Source organism: Lynx rufus, unplaced genomic scaffold (genome assembly GCF_022079265.1).
Source record: "Lynx rufus isolate CCGP_SWC_20201006 ecotype Redwood Valley unplaced genomic scaffold, mLynRuf1.p SCAF_7, whole genome shotgun sequence".
In the NCBI taxonomy this organism is placed as follows: Eukaryota; Metazoa; Chordata; class Mammalia; order Carnivora; family Felidae; genus Lynx; species Lynx rufus.
This window is the reverse complement of record NW_025814889.1, coordinates 78,976,787-78,997,084: the sequence shown is the minus strand read 5'-3', so window position 1 is coordinate 78,997,084 and position 20,298 is coordinate 78,976,787. Positions and strand designations below refer to the sequence as shown.

At 51.5% G+C, this 20,298-nt stretch overlaps 1 protein-coding gene across 1 annotated transcript; it reads left to right on the top strand.

Moving 5' to 3' along the window:
* The first annotated feature begins 1,280 nt into the window (after positions 1 to 1,280).
* KRT74 (keratin 74) lies at positions 1,281 to 9,397 on the top strand. Its single transcript, XM_047065796.1, has 9 exons — positions 1,281 to 1,751; positions 2,362 to 2,576; positions 3,024 to 3,084; positions 3,576 to 3,671; positions 4,383 to 4,547; positions 5,976 to 6,101; positions 7,556 to 7,776; positions 8,232 to 8,266; positions 9,207 to 9,397. The coding sequence occupies exons 1-9, from the start codon at positions 1,281 to 1,283 to the stop codon at positions 9,395 to 9,397; spliced, it is 1,581 nt and encodes a 526-aa protein (XP_046921752.1).
* The last annotated feature ends 10,901 nt before the right edge of the window (positions 9,398 to 20,298 follow it).

Sequence of the window (20,298 nt, the reverse complement as noted above, 5' to 3'; positions counted from 1 at the left end):
CGGAGATTCCTCTTATTGGTCCGCAGCTCCTTGGTGGCTGGGGCTGTGTGTTGGTCAAGGGACTCATTCACAAACCAGCACCTGCAATATGGCTTAGAAAGCCACAAGAAACCACTTACATTATGCCCCCCCCATGCCCTGGGGCGAGGCCCTGCTGGGACGGTGGGGGATGGGAGGGTGGGGGGGCTGGGGAGACAGGGTCCCTGGAGAAGGAGCTTCCGCAGTCCTGCATCAGGATAGCTACCAGATGCCTGTTTTTGAAGGAATTTTGTAACATTTCACCCCACCAGGACTACCTGAACTAAGAAAGAGCTGCTCTCTCCCGTCCCTTAATTGAGTGGCTTCCTGAAATGATCAGGAAACTGACAGAACAGCCCACCCCGAACTCAGGGACTCCTACAGCTTGGTCCCTGGGTGTAGAGTGTTTCTCCAGGGATCACAGGGGTTGGGAAGACCCAGTATGGGGTGGACAACCTTATTCGGGAGCAAAACTGTGGCTGCGGGAACTGCCAGCTGCCTGAAAAGGTTTTTACTGTTGAAAAGGCAACATCAAGGTCACCACCAACCACCAGCCCCCGCAGGCCTCACCCACAGAAAGCCCCAGACAATACCCCTGCTGAGGGCCATGCAGACTCTGTGTGGTTGCTTCCATTATCTTCCTATGGTTCGTTCCGTTGCTGAACAGCTGGGGTCCCGACAGTGACCCAAAGAATGACTCCTGGAACTTCTGTCTTGGATCTAGATCTTTGAAGACACCATGTTCTTTCCAAGTCTCCTCTTCTCTGGCATGAATACTTCGGCTCCTCACTACCACCAACCCAATAATGGGAGATGGGTTCTCTTGGGAGGAAACCTTGGGTTTTCAGATGGGTCTTCTCTGGATAAAGCCAGGCATTGCCTTTGCTCCTCACTGATAGATAAACAAGACGGAGGAAGCCCTGGAAAAATAAAGCTAGGAGATCTCTGAAGGGGATAAGTTTCCTGCTCCCTAATTAAGAGCACAGATAAATGCCAGATTAGACCACTCCGGTCTGCAAGGACAGCATATTCCGCTTGCTATCAGAAATGCTTTGTTCCCACGAAGGGTTGGAGATCTCTATTCTACAAATTGCCCATGGCCCCTGGCCCTTTAGCACTAGGAAAGGAGATAGTGGAGAGACGCCCTTTTCCGGTGTCCTGGGCTCGACAGGATAAAAGGAGGCAGCACTCTGGGTGCCCCGTCAGAGTGTTCTCTATCCGTTGGTATTCTCTCCAGCTCTGTCAACTCCATCCTTCCCACCATGAGTCGCCAGCTGAACATCAAGGCTGGTGGTGACAAGGGTGGCTTCAGTGGGCGCTCAGCTGTGGTGCTGAGGAAGGCTGTGGGCAGTATGGCTTCTTGCCGTGCCGCTGGCAAAGGACCTGGGGCTGGCTTCAGCAGTCGGAGCCTCTATAGTCTTGGAGGGAATCGGTGTATTTCCTTCAATACGGCTGGTGGTGGTGTTTGGACTGGAGGTTACAGCTTTGGGCCTGGCTCTGGATATGGAGGGGGCCGGGCCACTGGCTTTGCTGGCAGCATGTTTGGCAGTGTGGCCTCGGGGCCCGTGTGCCCATCCATGTGCCCACCTGGGGGCATCCACCAGGTCACCATCAACAAGAGCCTCCTGGCCCCCCTCAACGTGGAGCTGGACCCTGAGATCCAGAGAGTGCGCACCCAGGAGCGGGAGCAGATCAAAGCTCTGAACAACAAGTTCGCCTCCTTCATCGACAAGGTGGGTCTCACAGGAGGAGGACGAGACAGTCCAGTGAGATGGGAACAAATCCCTGTTGCCTGGGAGTAGACAGGGCACAGTGGATGGAAAGGTGGCAGCTGGGTGTCAGGAAGGGCTCCCTGATCATAACATCTTGTAAGCTAGGTAGCACAAAGAGATGAATGAATGTGCTGCTTTCTTGGGGGATTTTGCAAAGAAGGGTGGAGAATTGAGTGAAGCATAGCCCCACCTTGAGAAAGAAGTGCTGGGTTTCTAGAGGACAACTTGATGAATCTCCAGCTCTTTAATGAAGACAAGGTAGGATCAGCACTATTGGGAGGGGAGGGCTCACAGTACAGAAGAAACCCTTGGCTGAGTCATCAGGGGGAGCATCTCCCAGGTGCTGAGTCAGGTGACGGAAGAAAGCTATGGAATTTCCTTCTTCCTCGAGATTTCAGGGATTGGTTTTGTCCAGAAGGCTATGGAATGGCCACTTGTAAAGGTCTAGTTTGCATGGAATCCCATGAGTGGAGAGTCAGCACTTAAGCCAAACGGACTTTAGAAAAATTCATATAACCTGGGAGTCAATGGCCCATGTCCATGGACACAATAGCCTCCATTGTGGTCCCAGGTGCGGTTCCTGGAGCAGCAGAACCAGGTGCTGGAGACCAAGTGGGAGCTGCTACAGCAGCTGGACCTGAACAGCTGCAGGAAGAACCTGGAGCCCATCCTCGAGGGCTACATCAGCAACCTACGGAAGCAGCTGGAGACGCTGTCCGGGGACAGGGTGCGGCTGGACTCGGAGCTGCGGAACGTGCGGGACGTGGTGGAGGACTACAAAAAGAGGTGAGCACGGCCCACCAAGGTCATAGGTCATATTCCCAGAGGCTTCTTGGCAAACCCAATCTCTGTGCCACTTTTTCGGTGGGGAGGGAGCAAGCACCAGGGCCAGGGGCTCACACCCCTCCCCTGGTTGTGGCACAACAGGGGTTGTGCTCTGTTGATAAGAACGTCCTATCTGGTTGATTGGAAGGAGTTCCATGCTCATTGATCCACCGACTGGTTCAGTGGCCAGTTTAGGGAGCCTAATGGACACTTGGATATTTTCCTAGGATCCAGAGAGTGGAATATAAATGAGGCAACTCAGGGACATAGTCCTGCCACTCCCAGCCTGTGCAACGCTAGGCAATCCAGCAGGGACTCTGCACCCAAGCATTTGCCCGGACAGTGGGAAGGGAAGGTTACTTGGCCAGTGGGACTGAGGTCTCTGCTATCCTCTCTCCTTTCTCCCAGGTATGAGGTGGAGATTAATCAGCGCACAACAGCTGAGAATGAGTTTGTGGTGCTCAAGAAGGTAAGGAAGAGAAGAGCCTATGGACCTGGGTCTCTTGCACCCCCATCTGAACCGCCTCCACTCAGGACTCCAGCCCAGGCCTCCTCGGGAGGGGCTTACGCCTAAATGGGGACGGAGTCATTGTTCCGGCCTCTAGCAAGTTGGAGAGACAGGACACACACCCAGGGGATGGGCAGAGAGACAGACAGCAGAGAATTCTGGCCTGGGAGTCAGGAAACTCTGGTCCAGCTTGACCTTCCTGTGTGACTTGGGGAAACTCATTCTACCTCTCTGGGCATTGTTTTTCTCCAGTGTAACAAGCATCATTCCCCTTTCCCTATTTTCAGAGAGTAAGTGAGTATGAGAAAAAGCAATATTGAGTGATTTTATTCAACCATATGCTTCCATTTGCAGGCAAAAAAATAGGAAATCAGATGGCTCTGGGATCAGGGACAGGGAAAGCTGATGAGATGGGATGGTATTGACTGAATGTTCTGGGCCCCTCTTGGCAGGATGTGGATGCAGCCTACACAGTCAAGGTGGAGCTTCAGGCCAAAGTAGACTCTCTGGATAAAGACATCAAGTTCCTCAAGTGTTTGTATGACGCGGTGAGGATACTCCTACCCTTTCCCCACCCTGCCTCTTGCCAGCTGGAGGCTTCACTTGGCTCTTCCCTGGGATGCCAATTAGAAGGATTTAGAATAAATAGAATGAAGCCTATTTTTATTTATTTTTTTAATTTTTTTTTTCAACGTTCATTTATTTTTGGGACAGAGACAGAGCATGAACGGGGGAGGGGCAGAGAGAGAGGGAGACACAGAATCGGAAACAGGCTCCAGGCTCCGAGCCATCAGCCCAGAGCCTGACGCGGGGCTCGAACTCCCTGACCGCGAGATCATGACCTGGCTGAAGTCGGACGCTTAACCGACTGCGCCACCCAGGTGCCCCGAAGCCTGTTTTTATAGAAAGGTGCAAAACTCTGCACTGCGAGACCATGGAAGTGTAGGATCTTGGTCCCCAGAAGCCATATACATAAGAGACAATCCCACCTGGGCTACGATAGTGACCTTGTGTGCAGGCAGGAAAAAATGACCTTGTGAAGTTCTACTCAAGCACAGGTTCTTAACCCTGTGAGTTATGGGAAATGCCGTCGACTGCCTGCTGCCCCTGTGGGGTATATCCTGCTGCTGTGAGCCTTCTTCCTCCGCTCCAACAGACAGATCTGGAGCAGGCACTTCTTCCCACCATGTAAGCCCAGAAGACTAATAGGCAGGAGAGGGAGGCTGGGTGACACTGACTCTCCTCATCTCTCAATTCAGGAGACGGCCCAGATCCAGACTCATGCCAGCGAGACCTCTGTTATCCTGTCCATGGACAACAACCGGGACCTGGACCTGGACAGCATCATTGCCAAGGTCCGAGCTCAGTATGAGGAGATCGCCCTGAAGAGCAAGGCAGAGGCTGAGGCCCTGTACCAGAGCAAGGTGGGCACCAGGGGGATCGCTGTCCTCCACCAGCCTCTCCTTTCCTGGGAAGGGACACCTCCACCAGTGAATTCAAGAGCCATCTTTGTAGATGTGCTGAAAGAAAGAATGGTTACAACCAATGCTTTAACCACATCCTACTTGAAAAAAATTCTTAGTAGAGACTATTATCCAAGGTAAAACATAAAATTGGTGTGGATGGGCATATTCAACGGAGAGGGACAGGCAATCCACTGACGGAAGAAAGAAGAGAGGTGTTCCTGCTGTAAAACAAATGTGTTTCCAGGGATTATGGCATGTCATTATGGGGCAGAAGAGTAACAAATATGGGGGAGAGTAACTAGGGAAGACCCAGGGTGGGGTGGGGAGGGAAGAGGAAGCCCCGAGCTCTTTCCTAATCAGTGTGGGGAGACTTCCAAGATGAGGAAGTGCAAGTCTAGGCACCTTCTGGGCAATGGCAATCATGTTTGGAGGAGACTCTACCTGGGTACTCTTCAGGGCTTCACACCTGCCATGCTCTGGCCCCCCTTTTCATGTTTGTTAAATCCCACTAACAGCAAAGATCACAGGTTCCTCGTCCCCTGTCCATGGATATGTCATCCCCTCTTCTCTGGAGGACTGGGCAAGGGGAGAGGGGAAGATACGAGCTACGAGCCCAGAGCCAACAATCCCGCCATCTTTTTTTTTTTTTTTTTTCCACGTTTATTTATTTTTGGGACAGAGAGAGACAGAGCATGAACGGGGGAGGGGCAGAGAGAGGGAGACACAGAATCGGAAACAGGCTCCAGGCTCTGAGCCATCAGCCCAGAGCCCGACGCGGGGCTCGAACTCACGGACCGTGAGATCGTGACCTGGCTGAAGTCGGACGCTTAACCGACTGCGCCACCCAGGCGCCCCAACAATCCCGCCATCTTAAGGGTACTCACGGCCGTCAGTTTCCTGGCTCTCCACTTGTCACTGAGAAAGGGCTATGGGAGAATTTATGTTCTGTGGGGACAGGGACTTCACCTATCCTGCTCACTGCTATGTCCTCCAGTACCTGGAGCAGAGCCTGGCCTATGCAGATGCTCCTGTAAAGAGGTGCTAAACAAGCTGAAGCACTTCTTAGATTTTGAAAGTGCTTAATAAATGTGACTTACGTCTTTCTTTCATCCAGCTGAGGAAAGAACACAAGCAGAGCAAGGAGAAAGGATGGACCCAGCACACGGGCTCTGCTTAGAGAAGGGGGTGGACTTCTGGGCCGGAACCACCACAAAACCCCTGGAAGGGTGCCCAGGCTCCCGCTCTATCACTTCCTGCTCTGGAACCACCTCCCCTGGTTGGTCCCAGCCATGGGATTGTTTGCTCAGGACCCTTCCCCTACTTCAAGTCGGGGGACAGGGGATGCAGTCCTGTCTCATAACCAACTTTCTATCTCTGGGAAACCAGATCCAAGAGTTGCAGCTGGCAGCCGGCCGGCACGGTGATGACCTCAAACACACCAAGAATGAGATGTCAGAGCTGAACCGGCTCATCCAGAGGACCCGGTGTGAGATTGCCAGTGTGAAGAAGCAGGTGGGCAGCAACTTCACAAAGATTGTCAAGTTCTTGGTGAAGTTCAATTTCATCCCCTGCGATGGAGAAACTGGAGCCCACCCTTTTGCACAAAGCAAATCTCCCAACCTGGGCGTGGGAGCCCTTCAGCCATCCACTGTCCCTGTTTCCCACCTGCCTCTGTACCCCTGTGGTCAGAGCTGGCACAGTGCTCAGGATTGGGAAATGCTTTGAGCTCACCTCATCTGACTCCCAGTTCATAGGTAAGGAAGATGAGCTGGAGAGGGAAAGTGACTTGCCCAAGGTCTCCAGCCGGTCATCAACAGAGCCAACATTAGAAATCAGGTTTCCTCTTTCTTTTTTCCCTCTTTCTCAGACCTTTTCTGTGTGAAACAAACCTGCTGTGCAACCCTTCAGATGTGCCCTCTGGCGGCAGCTCCCACACCTCCTCCTCCCAATGGACACTCAACACATGTGGGATGCGTGGGGAATGCATCCCGGGCCCCTCCGTGGCCACGTTAAGTTCCTGCCCTCCGGGTGGGGCTTAGTCCTGGTGACGGAGGGAGGACAACAGCAGATGAAGCCCTCCTGGGTGGCCCTGCCCTGTACCACATGGGATATCCACTTCAGCTGGGGGATCCTGTCTCACCTGGAAGCAGCAAGACTTAAACACCATGTCAGTGGGGAGCTGATTTTAAGATGGTGGGGAATCCTTCCTGTCCTGGTCCTCCCCAAAGAACCAGGTCAACTCTGCCAGTGACAGAGTCACCAAACTGAAAGATCAGAGCCTACTCTCCTCCCTGAGGCCTCTACTCCAGGCGATGTGGGGGAGCCCGGGGACAGCTTTCCTCCCCATCAGTACATGACATCACAGTGCTGCTAGGTGTTTGTCAGAATCTAGTTTCTGAGGTTGTAGTTGTGATTTCAGACCTTTAACCTCCTGCTCTAAGGGAAGCCTCCTTCACCCAATTCAGGCTGCCAAGGGGGGAGCACTGAGCCAGACTCTCCCTGCAGAGTGCTGGATTGGTCCAGAAATGCTTGCTCTTGGTGCTAACAGGTAGCAAGCGTCCTGACTGGGAGCTGTCCTGCAGGCAGGAATCTGACTACTGGGATGCTGTCTGCTCCTTAGAGGCGTTCTGGCTGGGGTCTCAGCGTGATTCTCTTGGACCTGGTGTCCTTTGAGTTTATAGCCACTGGTGGCCTCCAACCCCAGGGACTAGACAACTTTGCGAACATCAAAGTTTTCTTCCTATACTCATGACATGTAACTACTTCAACAGCTTCTCACACCAATTCCTGTAAATATCCATCTGCGACAGAAAATAGAGGAGACCCAGGGTCGAGTGCTGGCTCTGCAGCTTTTAATTGCTGTCACCTCGGGCCTCATCTGTAAAGAATGGGGGTTGTGCTACCTAACCCAGAAGATCTAAAAACTCTCTTGCATTCTGATGATCTCCCTGCTCTTTGGCTTTCAGTGTGCCAACCTGGAGACGGCCATCGCCGATGCCGAGCAGCGGGGCGACAGTGCCCTGAAGGATGCCCGGGCCAAGCTGGACGAGCTGGAGGCCGCCCTGCACCAGGCCAAGGAGGAGCTGGCCCGGATGCTGCGGGAGTACCAGGAGCTCATGAGCCTGAAGCTGGCCCTGGACATGGAGATCGCCACCTACCGCAAGCTGCTGGAGGGCGAGGAGTGCAGGTGGGGGGGTGGGCGGGGGGAAGCAGGGGAGAAGGGGCTGTGGGTGGCTCGCTGCTAGGCTGGGGACATTTGGGAAGTGGAAGATGAACAACATGAGCACAAGGTGGTGGTTTGACTGGGGAGCTCAGCTTGCCTTCCTTCCTGTGATGGAGGTCAAACATGAAGCAAATAGCATGAGGGGTGCTCTGAAAATACCAGGTGGGGTCACACAGAAACCCCAGATTGGGTCTCATCACTAGCTTTGCCACGCACAAGCTCTGCAGTCCTGGTAAATCATTGAGCGTCTCTGCATCTTTATGTTCTTACCTGTAAAATGAGATTATAATCCCCATCTCGAGGATTGTTTTAAGGATGAATGAAAATAATCTACGTGTTAAAGCAGGTGCCCATCAAGGTTTAGCTGAATGTAGACACTTCCTTGAGGTTTTATCCTTCTCTAACTTTCTGTCTTACAGGATGTCTGGTGAGAATCCATCGTCTGTGAGCATCTGTAAGTGTCCCTGAGAGATGGGTTGGGTGGGGACTCTGGCCGGATGGGAAAGCTGTGGACACGAGGATAGGGCGATGCCACCTCCTTTAGTGGTTCTACCCCACCCCCAGTCTGGGAATTTCTGCAACTGTCTTTTGAAGCTTCTCTGGCTTCAAAGGAAACCTATTTCCCTTTGTCCCATGGAAACAGTGACTGAAGTCATGCCTACCCCATTTCCTTCCTGTCTCTTCCCAGGGCATTGTCATCCAGGGAGAGGGTTAACAATGTGCACAGGGGCAGGGACTCCTGGGTGTCTCAGTTGGTTAAGCGGCTGACTCAGGTCATGATCTCACGGTTTGTGAGTTCGAGCCGTACGTTGGGCTCTGCACTGACAGTGTGGAGCCTTCTTGGGATTCTCTCTCTCTCTCTTTCTCTCTCTCTCTCAAAAATAAATAAAATAAACTTTGTTTTATTTTATTTTTTTAAATTTTTTTAACGTTTATTCATTTTTGAGACAGAGAGAGACAGAGCATGAATGGGGGAAGGTCAGAGAGAGAGGGAGACACAGAATCTGAAACAGGCCCCAGGCTCTGAGCTGTCAGCACAGAGCCCGACGCGGGGCTCGAACTCACGGACCGCGAGATCATGACCTGAGCCGAAGTCGGACGCCCAACCGACTGAGCCACCCAGGCGCCCCAAATAAAATAAACTTTAAATAACAAGTTAAAAAAAAAAAAAGAATGTACGCTGGGCGCCAAACAGTCCAAGAATCTCCAGGAGGACAGGGACCGTGTCTGTGCTGTGTGGTCCTCGCCTCACGCGGAGCCTGGCACATCGCAGGGTGTCTGTGGGTCTTTGTGATGTTTCCAGGCTGCTGAAGGTTGCTGGGGGTTGAGGGGGGATGGCTTCTTCACCGACTGACCCTCACTGCCCTTCTCTGTTCTCGGCCCTTCCTCCTCAGCTGTCATCAGCAGCGGTGGAAACAGTTACTACCACCCCAGCACCTCTGGCAGTGCTGACACGGGGCCCAGTGGCCTGGCGGGCAGCTCCAGCAGCACTTGGGCCGGACAGTCCAGGGCCAAAGGGGCACGAGTGGGAGACCTCAAGGATGCCCGGGGCAAGAGCGCCCCCTCCAGGAAAGCTACCCGATAAACTCCCGGCACCTGGGAGAAGAGAGATCCTGGCCACCGCCCTACTTGGAGTTGTCTGCTGTCCCCCACCCTCCACCCCCGAGTCCCGGGACTGTCTGTAGTGCACTCGGCCACCCGTGCCCTGTCTCCCCTGACTGTCCTGTTTCCTTAGGTACCGCGTGGACTCTGACTTCTTGTTTCCCCTTACTGCCTTCAGGAGGCTTTGGGGCACAGGCTCCAATTACCTTCTTGGCCCTGGGAAGCTCTGGTTCTCCCCGGATGAAGAGGGGAAGGGGGTGGCGGAGAGGGAGGGGAGGGGAGGGGGGAATAGTCTTGCTGTGTGCTGAGGCTGAGGCTCATTCCATGTGCACCCAGGAGGCAAGCGGTCAGCCAGCCCTTGCCTGTCCCCTCAGAAAGGTCTTTGCCGAATGACTCCATTATTTAGGAGAAAAGGTGTCCTCTCTCAGACCACCAGCTGTATCTGTCTCTACAAAGCCAAGTGACAGAGAACGTAGGGATCTCCTGCCACCTTGGGTCACCCACCACTCCTCCCTTACTGCTAATAGCTACAACCATATGCTAAGCACCTGCTACATGCCAGGCTCCTCTCATGCCTGTCTTTCTTACCCAACCTGCTGGGTGGATGCAACCAGCATCCTCAGGACAGAGGAGAAGCCCCATCCTCTGAGAGGCTGTAGAATCTGTCCCTGTGACCCATGAAGTACCAGGGCCACGAGTCAAGCCCAGGTTTGGCTGACTCCAGGGTCTATATACTTTCCATGGCATATCACTGCCTCTTTCACAAAGGGAATTTTTTTTGAACTCATGGTTATTTTGATGAGGGCAGCATGATTATGTTGCCTTTTTGTGGAGGACTGTGGGTGTGTGACTTATCTTGAGTGCTCTCTCTGGGGCTGTATCCTGCTGTGCTTGTGATTCTCAATTCTTATTGCTATGAGCTGTGCTTGGTGGGGGGAGCTTGATTTTTCTCTGATGGTACTGCCCAGGCCAGAAGTCATGGCTCTTGATGTAAATATTCCTAAAAATGGTCACACCCAGTCCCTTCTTTGCTTGAGTTAAGAACTCTGGATTCCTGCTGTACATTCAATAAACTGCCCTTGAGTAATATCAGAGGTACACTCTTGTCAGTGTGTCAATCTCACCAAATTGCCCACCCCCTAATGATAATGGGCCCCGCCTCACTCACATGCACCAGCCTGTCGAAAGTCAGGAGGCAGATCAGAGCAAGCTGCTCTGGAGGTCATCGCAGGCTGATGGGACAGATGGACATAGATGCAAATCATGTCCTCGTACAAATCAGGGAATGGCAGTCCCATGCAACAATGCTGAGAAGAGACCAGGATGTAGAAGCTAAGCAAAGAAGGCTTCCTGGAGGAGGAGGAAAGTTTAATCAAATAACTAGAAAGATAGGCACATAGATTCCTGGAGAGAGAACTTAAAGCACACCACACGATAGCTTTTGTGTGCTTATTTTGGTGGGGAGTGGGAGGTCTTAGATTTTCCAAAGTGAGCAGTGGGGCTGGGTGGGGTTCCAAGTCCCTCAGCTTTCGCCTGCAGAATTCAGCCCTCTGGTTGGCTTTCTGATCCATCTGGTATCATAAATGTGCCTGAGATGTTTGCCCCTCCAGCCCTCAGGGTAACAGGGGCAGGCCTTGCGAGGGCGGGTCCTCTCGTCCCAAGCTGCCACCTCCATTGACCTCACTGTGCCTTTCATGTATTAAGGAAGTCCCCTTCTGCGTGTGCCAAGATGCAATAAACCTTGGGAAGCACAAGAGCCCAAGAGTCTGGTGGGCTTTCTGCCCAAATGCCTCTCTCTGATGTCACCGCTGTCATCACTGTGGGTACCAGAAATAGTGCCCTGGGAGTTATGGGGGCTCTGTTCTGGCTCAGCCACTAACCATCACCTGTTGCACTCAGACCAGCTGATAAAAGCTGTGGACCATCCCCCCTGAAAAATGGTACAGAAATGTGTCTGCGTGTTCAGAGGTTTGCAAACCCACAAAGCCCATCCATGGACTCTGTGGGTCATGAACCGCAGGACCAGAAAACCCTAAAGCCCTTCACAGCACTGATGCTCTGCCTTTCTCCAAAGACCAAATTCCCAGTGACCCAGTAAGAGAGGCTGTGGGGAGGGGATGGGTGGATGGGATCTGTAACGTGAAACAGCCTTCAGAGGAACCCATGAGCCATTCATGGGGTTTACCTCCTCTAGGGCCACAGTGCAGGCATAACTCTGGCCATGGGGTGGTAAGGCCTGGGTGCTGTGCCCAGTCCTGGGTGCACAGTGAAGGAGGCTAGGTAGATGTGGTTTTGAGGGACTGAGGCAACATGTCCTGTGCTGAGGTGTTGAGGAGAGCAGAGGGGCAGCTCCTTTGGTTGCAGTTTATCCACCTGAGAAATGGACAGATTCTATGTTATCTGGGGCTGACTTAAGATCCTGAGAAGTGCACAGGGGTGACTGTGCTGTTGCTTTGGGACTCAATTTGGAGATCCCTGTGAAGCCCAAGAAGGAGAAATCGTAGAGGTAGGACCAGTGGTGACTGACTTCAATTCTGTAGGTCTGACTTCAGCACACAGGACAAAGAGACCAGAAGAAACAGGTGTGCATGGAACTTTTGGTTGGAGAGCAGCCCCGGGGAATGAGGGAGTGTCCACACTGTTTGGGAGGGTAAGCATCTGGTTTACTTGCTCTGTGTAGACCTCCAATGAAGATGTATTTAGGAGCTGAATCATCTATCTAGGTGATGCTCGTACTCAGCTTCTGTGCATAGACTGTCATTTGCACCTTTCATTACCTGGACAACTCTTAATGCTCCTTTGAGATTCCATTCAGGTACCCACTCCTTCTGGAAACTTCCATGAATCCCTAGGCTGGGCCGAGTGCCTATTTTCTAGGATCTTGCAGTGCCCATTGCTTACTCCAACATGACACTTCCACACGTGATTGAGATGTTCTCTCTGTGTGACTGATTCCATCAGGGCCAGACTTGGGGGCTTCAAGGGCAAGGACTGCCTTATTCTTTTCCGGGCTTTACACTTAAGGGAGCTTTACCTAACAGAGGCACCTAGGAGATAATGCTCCTAGGATCTTTTTACCTAGCACAAATGCGTTCAAAAGATTTGGGGGAGTAAAACCCATGCATTTATGGCCATTTTGACAAGGATGCCAATGCCATGCCTAGACATACTGGGACAATTGGCTAGCCACATGTAAAAGAATGAAGTTGGACGCCCACTTCTCATCATATACAAAAATTACATCAAATGGATCAACAAGCTAAATATAGGAGCTAAACCCATAAATCTCTTAGAAGAAACATAGGAATAAATCTTCATGACTTTGGATTTGGTAAAGGATTCTTAGATATGACATCAAAGCACAAGCACCTAAAGAAAAAAATAGATGAGGTTGGACTTCAAAATTTAAAACTTCTGTACATGAAACAACACTATCAAGACAGTGAAAAGAAAACCCACAGAATAAGGGAAGATCTTTGTAAATCAAACATCTGCTAAAGATTTAGTATTCAGGACATACAAGGAACTCGTAGCACTTAACAACAAAGGACAAACAACCCAACCAAAAATTGAGCAAAGGACTTTAATGGACTTCTTTTTTCCAAGATCTACAAATGGCCAAAGAGCACATAAAAGGGTGCTCAACACAATTAGTCATCAGGGAAATGCAAATCCAAACCATAGTGAAGTACCATTTCATACCCACTGGGGATGGCTGTAATAAAAAAAATAATAATGGAAAATAAAAAGTGTTGGCAAGCATGAGGAGACATTGGAACCTTTGTACATGGCTGGTGGGAATGTAAAATGGTTCGTCATTGTGGGAAACAACTGGGCAGTTCCTCATAGAGTTAAATGTAGGGTTGTCATATGAGCAATTCTACTCCTTGGTATGTATATCCTAAAGAATTGAAAACAGGCATTTAAGCAAATTCATGTACATGCATGTTTATCACAGCACTGTTCGCAATAACTAAAGGCAGAAACACATTGCTGTGGTCTGAGTGTTTGTGTGTCCCCCAAATTCACATGTTGAAATCCTAACCCCCAAAGACGGTGATGTTAGGAGATGGGGGGTTAAGAGGGGGGAGGTTAGGAGATGTTAGGTTATGAGGGGGGAGCCCTCGTGAGTGGGATCAGTGTTCTAATAAGACATCCCACAGAGCTCCCTAGTCCCTTTACCATAGGAGGACATAGTGAGAAGTAGGTGGCTATGAACCAGAAAGAGGGCCTCTTCCACTATGCGACCATACTGGTGCCTTGACCTTGGACTTCTCAGAAGGACTCAGAAGGACTTCTCAGAATTGTGAGAAATAAATTTCTGTTGTTTATAAGGTGCCAGTCTGTGGTGTTTGTTATAGTTGTTATAGCAGCCTAGAAGGGTAAGACATAGCCCAAATGTCCAACAATGAGCGAATAGATAAAACAAAATTGTGGTATATCCTTGGCAATGGGATGTTATTCAGGCATAAACAGGAATGAAGTACTGATACGTGCTACAATATGGACGAATCTTGAAAACACGGTGCTAAGTGAAGGAAGGCAGACATGAAAGGTCACTCATACAAAGTGTCCAGAATAGGTAAATCCATAGAGACTTGGTTGCAGGGGTTGGGGGAGGGGCAGAGCCTGCCAGTGGGTACTGCATTTCCTTTTGGGGTGATGAAATGTATGGACCTAGACAGAGTGATGGTTGCACCAGAGTGATGGTGCATATACTAAATGCCACTGAATCGTTCACTTTAAAATGGTTACTTTTATGTTATGGGACTCTCACGCAAATAAAAAGTAAAATTTGGGGGTGGAGGGAAGCAAGAAAAAGACCAAAGAGACCATGTCCTTGGACTTTGCTCCCAGCCTTTCCCACCATATGGCAAATAGCAACCTGTGATAAAGATGGGGGAGCAGTCGGGCCCAGTAGGGGGACAGAGATAACGAACCCTCCATTTGATTGGTCAAGGACAAGCCCAGGGGATTTGCCAGCCTGTCTTCCTCTGTCCCCAGTATGTGGCCAATGCCTGGCCCAGAGCGGTTGCTAAGAAGACAGCAGTCAGTGTGTGTGCTCTGCCTCCTGGAGCCACAGCTGCTCTCCCCCACCTCTCCTCCCTGTGCCTTTTCCCTCTGCCTGGAACCCTCCTGTTTTCTCCTCTTCACAAACCTTCTCCCTCTCTTCCAAACTTGGTATCATGTGCGGCTCTCACTGATTCGTCCATGTGCATTGGCAGAGAAGCTCTCGGTGAAATGGATGCTCTGTGACCTTGAGAAGTCACCTTGTTCATCCTACTGCCCCCCTCCCCCCCCCCCCCCAGGAAGAGATGTTCTTTCAGGCCCAACTAGCCAGAACCTCTCCTACTTTTGTGGTTTCAGGGATGTTGAAAGAATGAATGAATTTGATTCCCTCAAATGGTCACCAGCTGGGAGTCACCATGCTGCCTCTCATGGCTATTATTGAAAATGAATATAATGAAAATGGGACACTGACCTGTGTGCCACCAATGGAGAGGAACAGAGAGCTAGTCCAACAGGGGCCCCTTGTCATCAGAAACCAGTGTATACATGCACAGACACATGCTCATTGGCCCACAGACCCATGTCTTCAGAAGATACCCAAAATACGTAACAGCCGGTACAGTCAGGCACTAGCCCATCACAGTGGATGTCAGCCACACACCACTGGGACAGCCAGGCCACTCCCTGCTGGCTGGCCACCCATTCTGCCCATGTCCATGCTCACGACCACTCACGCACAGATGTGCACCTACACACGTCCTCTCACATGGGCTGGGAGAACATGACATCAGGGAAAAGCTGATATATGTGAGAAACACGTAGCTACCTCACAAGCACCCCCCGCCACCTACTTTCACCTGAGTCCTGACACTACATTAATGTTCTTCGGAAGAGCAAAGAAGGCTGAGAAGGAGAGCAGGAGTCAGATACAGCAGGCTGGAGGGTCTGTGCAGGAAGAAGAACAGGAGAAAATCCGTTTTTCACACTGAGGTTGAGATGACAGAGGGACAGCAGGGACCAGGAACCGGAACTTGAGGGGAGTGGCCCTGAGCACCTGGAATAGGACAGGCACTTGTACACAGGAAAGCCAGCACAGCGTAGAGGCTAAGAGTGCAGATGGCCACCAGGCTGTCCGGATTGGACCCTGGCTCTGCTACTTACGAGCTTAACTTCCTTGTGCCTCAATATCTTCATCTGTAAAATGGGTTGATAATAGTGCCCACCTCACACGCTGCTGTGAGGACTAAATGAGCTACCACACATGGACGGCTTAGAGCGGTGCCTGGCAGAGGTCACAGTGTGTGTTAGCTGTTATTAGTAAGATCAGTACATCATTATCGTTGTTATTTACAAGGTGTCTCCCATCCACCTCTGGGAGCAGGTGGAGCACATATGAGCATCCCCCTTTTTAGAGATGTGGAAACAGAGGCTTAGGAAGTTGGGAGACCTTCCCAAGGTCACCCGGCGGGACCAGGACCTGGTTCCTCACACTCCCAAATCCACACACTTCGTCAGAGGCTTCAGTGGGGCTGGAGGAAGGAGATGGCCAGCAAAGCTCAAGGGAGATGCTCCTGGCCACAGAGCTGAACGAGGAGGACGCCTCTCTGGCAGTCACACCACACAGTGGGAGTGGAGCTGAGTGCCTGGCGGGACAGCCCTCCTCCATCCTTTATACCCCAGCTCCTCTGGGCTGAGCTCACCTTTGGCCTTGCCAGCTGCACACCTGCTGAACAGCTGTCCTGCCCCCATATGAGGGCCTCTGATTGCGGCCAAGTCCCCCAGGGACTGCGCTCCATCCAGCCACCTTGGGCCTGAGTGCCGCACCTGCTTGAAACTGCGGGGAGCACAAGGGTTCGAGGGGGACCTGTGGGGGATCCACAGACCGCACGCTCACTTCCTGAGTCCATCTGCTGAGGAGGGCTGGCAGGATTGGAGCTGATGTCATCCAAACAACCCAGCTCATTCTCTCCAATTTTGGAGACAATTATTTTCTCCGAGAACCCTGCCCCTCTCAATGCCTCCAGCCTCTCCCCACCCCCACTTTTCCTACCCACCCAGTAGTTACATTCTGCTTCCTCAAACTGTATTGCTCAGGGTCTACCTGGCTCAAGAGCCTTCAATGCCTCCCTATTACATACACAGCTTGGGATCTAGGGGCCATCACCCATATTCGCCCTTTGCTAGTGCTTGCTCCAGCTGGAGGGCCCTTTCCTTACAAATGCCCTTCCTGGGCTGCTTTTGCCATTCCCCATCGCCAGCCCACCCAAACCTTTTTCCCTTAACAGACTAGAACCCAAACCCCCTCCTCCAGGCAGCCCTTGTGGATTCAGTGTCCCCAGGGCTCGCCTCCCCTCTGTGTCTTTCCTTTTTCCTTCAATCTCTAGTACCCTCTTGGATTGTACTTGATTTTCCCTTCTCCCTCTGAGGCTTTCTCTGGAGGTTTATCAGACCCCAGAAGGGAGCCAATGGGTCTTGACTGGGGCCAAGAGATCACAACGAGTGTGTCACACTGATCATCACAAAAAGCTGTGTAATTAAATTCTTTGTGTAAATAAAGTAACCTGTTTTGGCTATAAAACTGTACAGATGTAATTTATTTAACAGGCAATTAAAAATTTCCTTGAATGTTTAAGGAAAGCTAGATGTTCCTGGTAACGTGGGGGTTTGATTCTCTGATCTGAGACACTTCCCGACTGTTTCACAGATGAGTAAAACTGAGGCTCAGAGATGTCCATGCCTGTCTCAGAATATAATTCTCAGCTAGAAAACTCAGTGATCCTGGTACCTTGAAGAGTGTGAGGGCAAGGTGCAGTTGGGACACAAGATGTGGGAAATTGTAGCCTGTCTCTTCTGCCAGCCCCAAGGCCTCCCAAAGCAGGGGGCTCTGCCCCATCCAGCCCCTAAGTCTCCCCAGGTCTTAATTAAGCCTAGGGCAGGGCCTTCATAACCTTGCTGAACTGTGGTTCTATCCTGGTTTCCTTCTGTCCCTCCCTTTTTCCTCCAGCAAAAACACATGCACTCCAGGAGCCCTACCTGGGCCCACCCTTCCTGTGGGTGGCCCCGAACTCTCCTCCTTCCTCTCCTATCATCATCCTCATCAACAACATTGGGTGTTCCATTCCTGATGGCTAGTATCTGATTAACTAATTCATGCTAAAGTGTTAATGACTTGTTAATAGCTTGATGAGATGCTTTTCCCAGGGACACCTGCATTTGGATGGATCCAGAAACGAAGTGCTTTGTGGACAGGATACTTTGTATTGTGCCCCACTCAGCACCTGGTAGGTGCTCAGTAAATATCTGATAAGTGGATCAATAGCAATAAATGTAATGTTTGAAAAGTGCTTCTTACGGAGTTTGGTACTTGGCAAGTGCTCGGTAGACAGTGACTACAACTACTATTATTATTATTATTTCTAGTGGCGAGTTTTCCATGATCAGGAATGGTCTGAGTGGACTGATTCCTCGAGCCTAGGATCTCTGGGGGCAGCAGCCCCTTCTTGCCCTCCAACAGCAGATGACACTGTATGGAGATGTACTGATCCAAACATCCTCTCCCAGAGGAGAGGAAGGAGGAGAGAGAGCAGAACAGGAGAGGACAGGTCGATTCCTAACTTCTACTTTACTCTGTACTTTTGGTACTTGAGAACATCGACTGAACACTGAATAAGTAGCAGGCATATACGGAGTGCTTCCCATGGGACCGTCACAGCTACCCCATCAGGAGTTTATTATCCCACTTGCGTTGGGGAAGCTGAGGCTTGGAGAGGTTAAGCGCTGCTGGGTGGTGAGTGGGATCCAGACCGCTGGAGCCAGCTCCTGGTCTGGGCTCCTACCTGGTGGCATTCTAGGTGGATTCAAGCCCAGGGGCTCCCTGAAGATGCACCATCCATGCTGTTTGGTTAATTCTCCAACAACTGTCAGTCTTCTGGCGGTTAGGAAGGGATGCCCAGAGGCTGGTCTTGGGTCCTGAGGAGAGGTACAGGGGGAGGAGTCAACTGGGAGACATGGGACCCTCACCTGGGCCCTGGGCCCTCAGGGAACACAGCAGTACAGGTGTCAATGGACAGAGGGGTCCAGCACACAGAGGAGGAGATGGGGTTGAACCAGGGTTTTAAGCAGGATTTTGAAAGAGCAGAGGATATGGATGAGAAGGGATGGGGAGAAAGGTGTTCCAGGCTGGTTAGGGATAGTTTGGCAGAACTGCGGAAGCACTTGAAGATGAGGCCTGTTGGGGAGATGTCCTTGGCTGAAGCAGGGAACATCAAGGACAGGGAGAGAGGACAAGGCAGGGCAGCAGCTGCAGGGACATTGAAGGTTGGATTGGTGAGCTGCCATGCATGTCACAGAAACACACAGCCAGCCATCGAGGGGACATCGTGTTAGGACAGGTTCCAAGAGCTGGGAAAGGCCTTTAACGTTAGACCACAAGCCCCCATGTCCCCTACACTGGGCACATGCCTGGCACACAGAAGCTCTCAATAGAGGTTTACCGAAGGGAGAAAAGGAAGGATAGGGGAGGGAGGGAGGAGTAGCTAGGTGGTCTCTGATCTGGAGAACCTTCTACTTTCCTTACAAAGGAAAACTGAGATGAAGTGACACAGCCTTCAGAGGGACCTCATGGGGGCTTCCCACAGAGCCACTGTCCTTCCAGAACACACTAAGAACATGCTAAGGGTTAGGGAGATAAAGGGGGGCTCAGATATGGGCTGGGATGACCCAGGAAGACCTCTGGGAGAGGGAAAAATAGAGCGGAGGTGGTGAAAGGGGAAGAGGGAAAGATGGATGGATGCCGGAGACACAAGGTGGGAAAGAGAGAAGGGAGGAAGAGAAAAGTTCTGGTAAGCCAGGAAGACAAAATGGCAGTGGGGTGGGTAAGGAGGAGTATGGGGGAGGAAGAGGGAATGGATGCCAGGCCAACTCCTAAACAGAGTGAGAGAGCCCCACACCAGCTTGGTTCCGGATTTTTCTCTCTCCAGTGGCTTCACCCAGCCAAGAGTCACGGCCCACCTTGGGGTCCCAATAGAGATCATTGGGTAAAGGCAATCTCTGGGGACAGAGCCGGCCACAGGCAGAACAGGGGTCTTGGCAGCAATGGCATTCACGGGGGAGGACTGGGGCCTGGGTCAAGAGTCAGGCATCTGAGATGGCAGGGACAGCAGGCAGAGTTTGGGGCAAGGATAGCAGGCTGGAGCAGGACAGCAAGGTACTCACTGGGCTTGCGTGGGTCTGAAGAGATGCATAGGAGTTCAGTTTCACCTGGACAGCAGTTCCTCCACTTGAACTCTAAACAGATGGTTCCTGTCCTCAGCTTGTTCCTGCTCTTACTAACAAATACACAAGACAGAAATGAGCCAACGGACCACCCAGGAGTCCTTCCTTGAAGCCTCCAGGCCCTGATGAGCCTCTCTCTGCCATCTTCCTGCCTCCTCTGAGTTGACTCCCTGAATTTTCAGCCACCTGCTCCAACTCCCTCCTCCTTTTCTTCATTCTGTCCAGTGTTTGTTACTAGACATCAATTGTGCCTTGCACAGCCTCCAGCCTGCCTTATTGGAGCTTGAGAGTCATCAAGTGCAGAGACCCCATTTCCTGGAGAACTGATGGAAGCCTATGACCCCTCATGTCCTCATGAGGGTCACTCCATCCTTCACACCCCAGCACATAGGGCCACTGTCCTCTCTGGGTTAGAGGAAGAGGCCATCAGTGGGGTGTGTCTCCAGGAGACCAGAATGAATGGTCTCTTTCCGGTAAAGACGAGGACACACCTATGTTTGGAGCCCCCAGACACTCTACCCAGGAGCCTACTCTGTCCAGGAAAGCCCATCCCCTTCCAGCTCCCTGAGCCCCCAGGAGGAAGCCCATAACCCAGAGAAG

Coding starts and splice junctions, on each gene's coding strand:
- KRT74 (XM_047065796.1), top strand. CDS start 1,281: ATGAGTCGCCAGCTGAACATCAAGGCTGGTGGTGACAAGGGTGGCTTC. Junction 3,672..4,382: donor TCAAGTGTTTGTATGACGCG/GTGAGGATACTC, acceptor CTCTCAATTCAG/GAGACGGCCCAGATCCAGAC. Junction 6,102..7,555: donor TTGCCAGTGTGAAGAAGCAG/GTGGGCAGCAAC, acceptor TTTGGCTTTCAG/TGTGCCAACCTGGAGACGGC.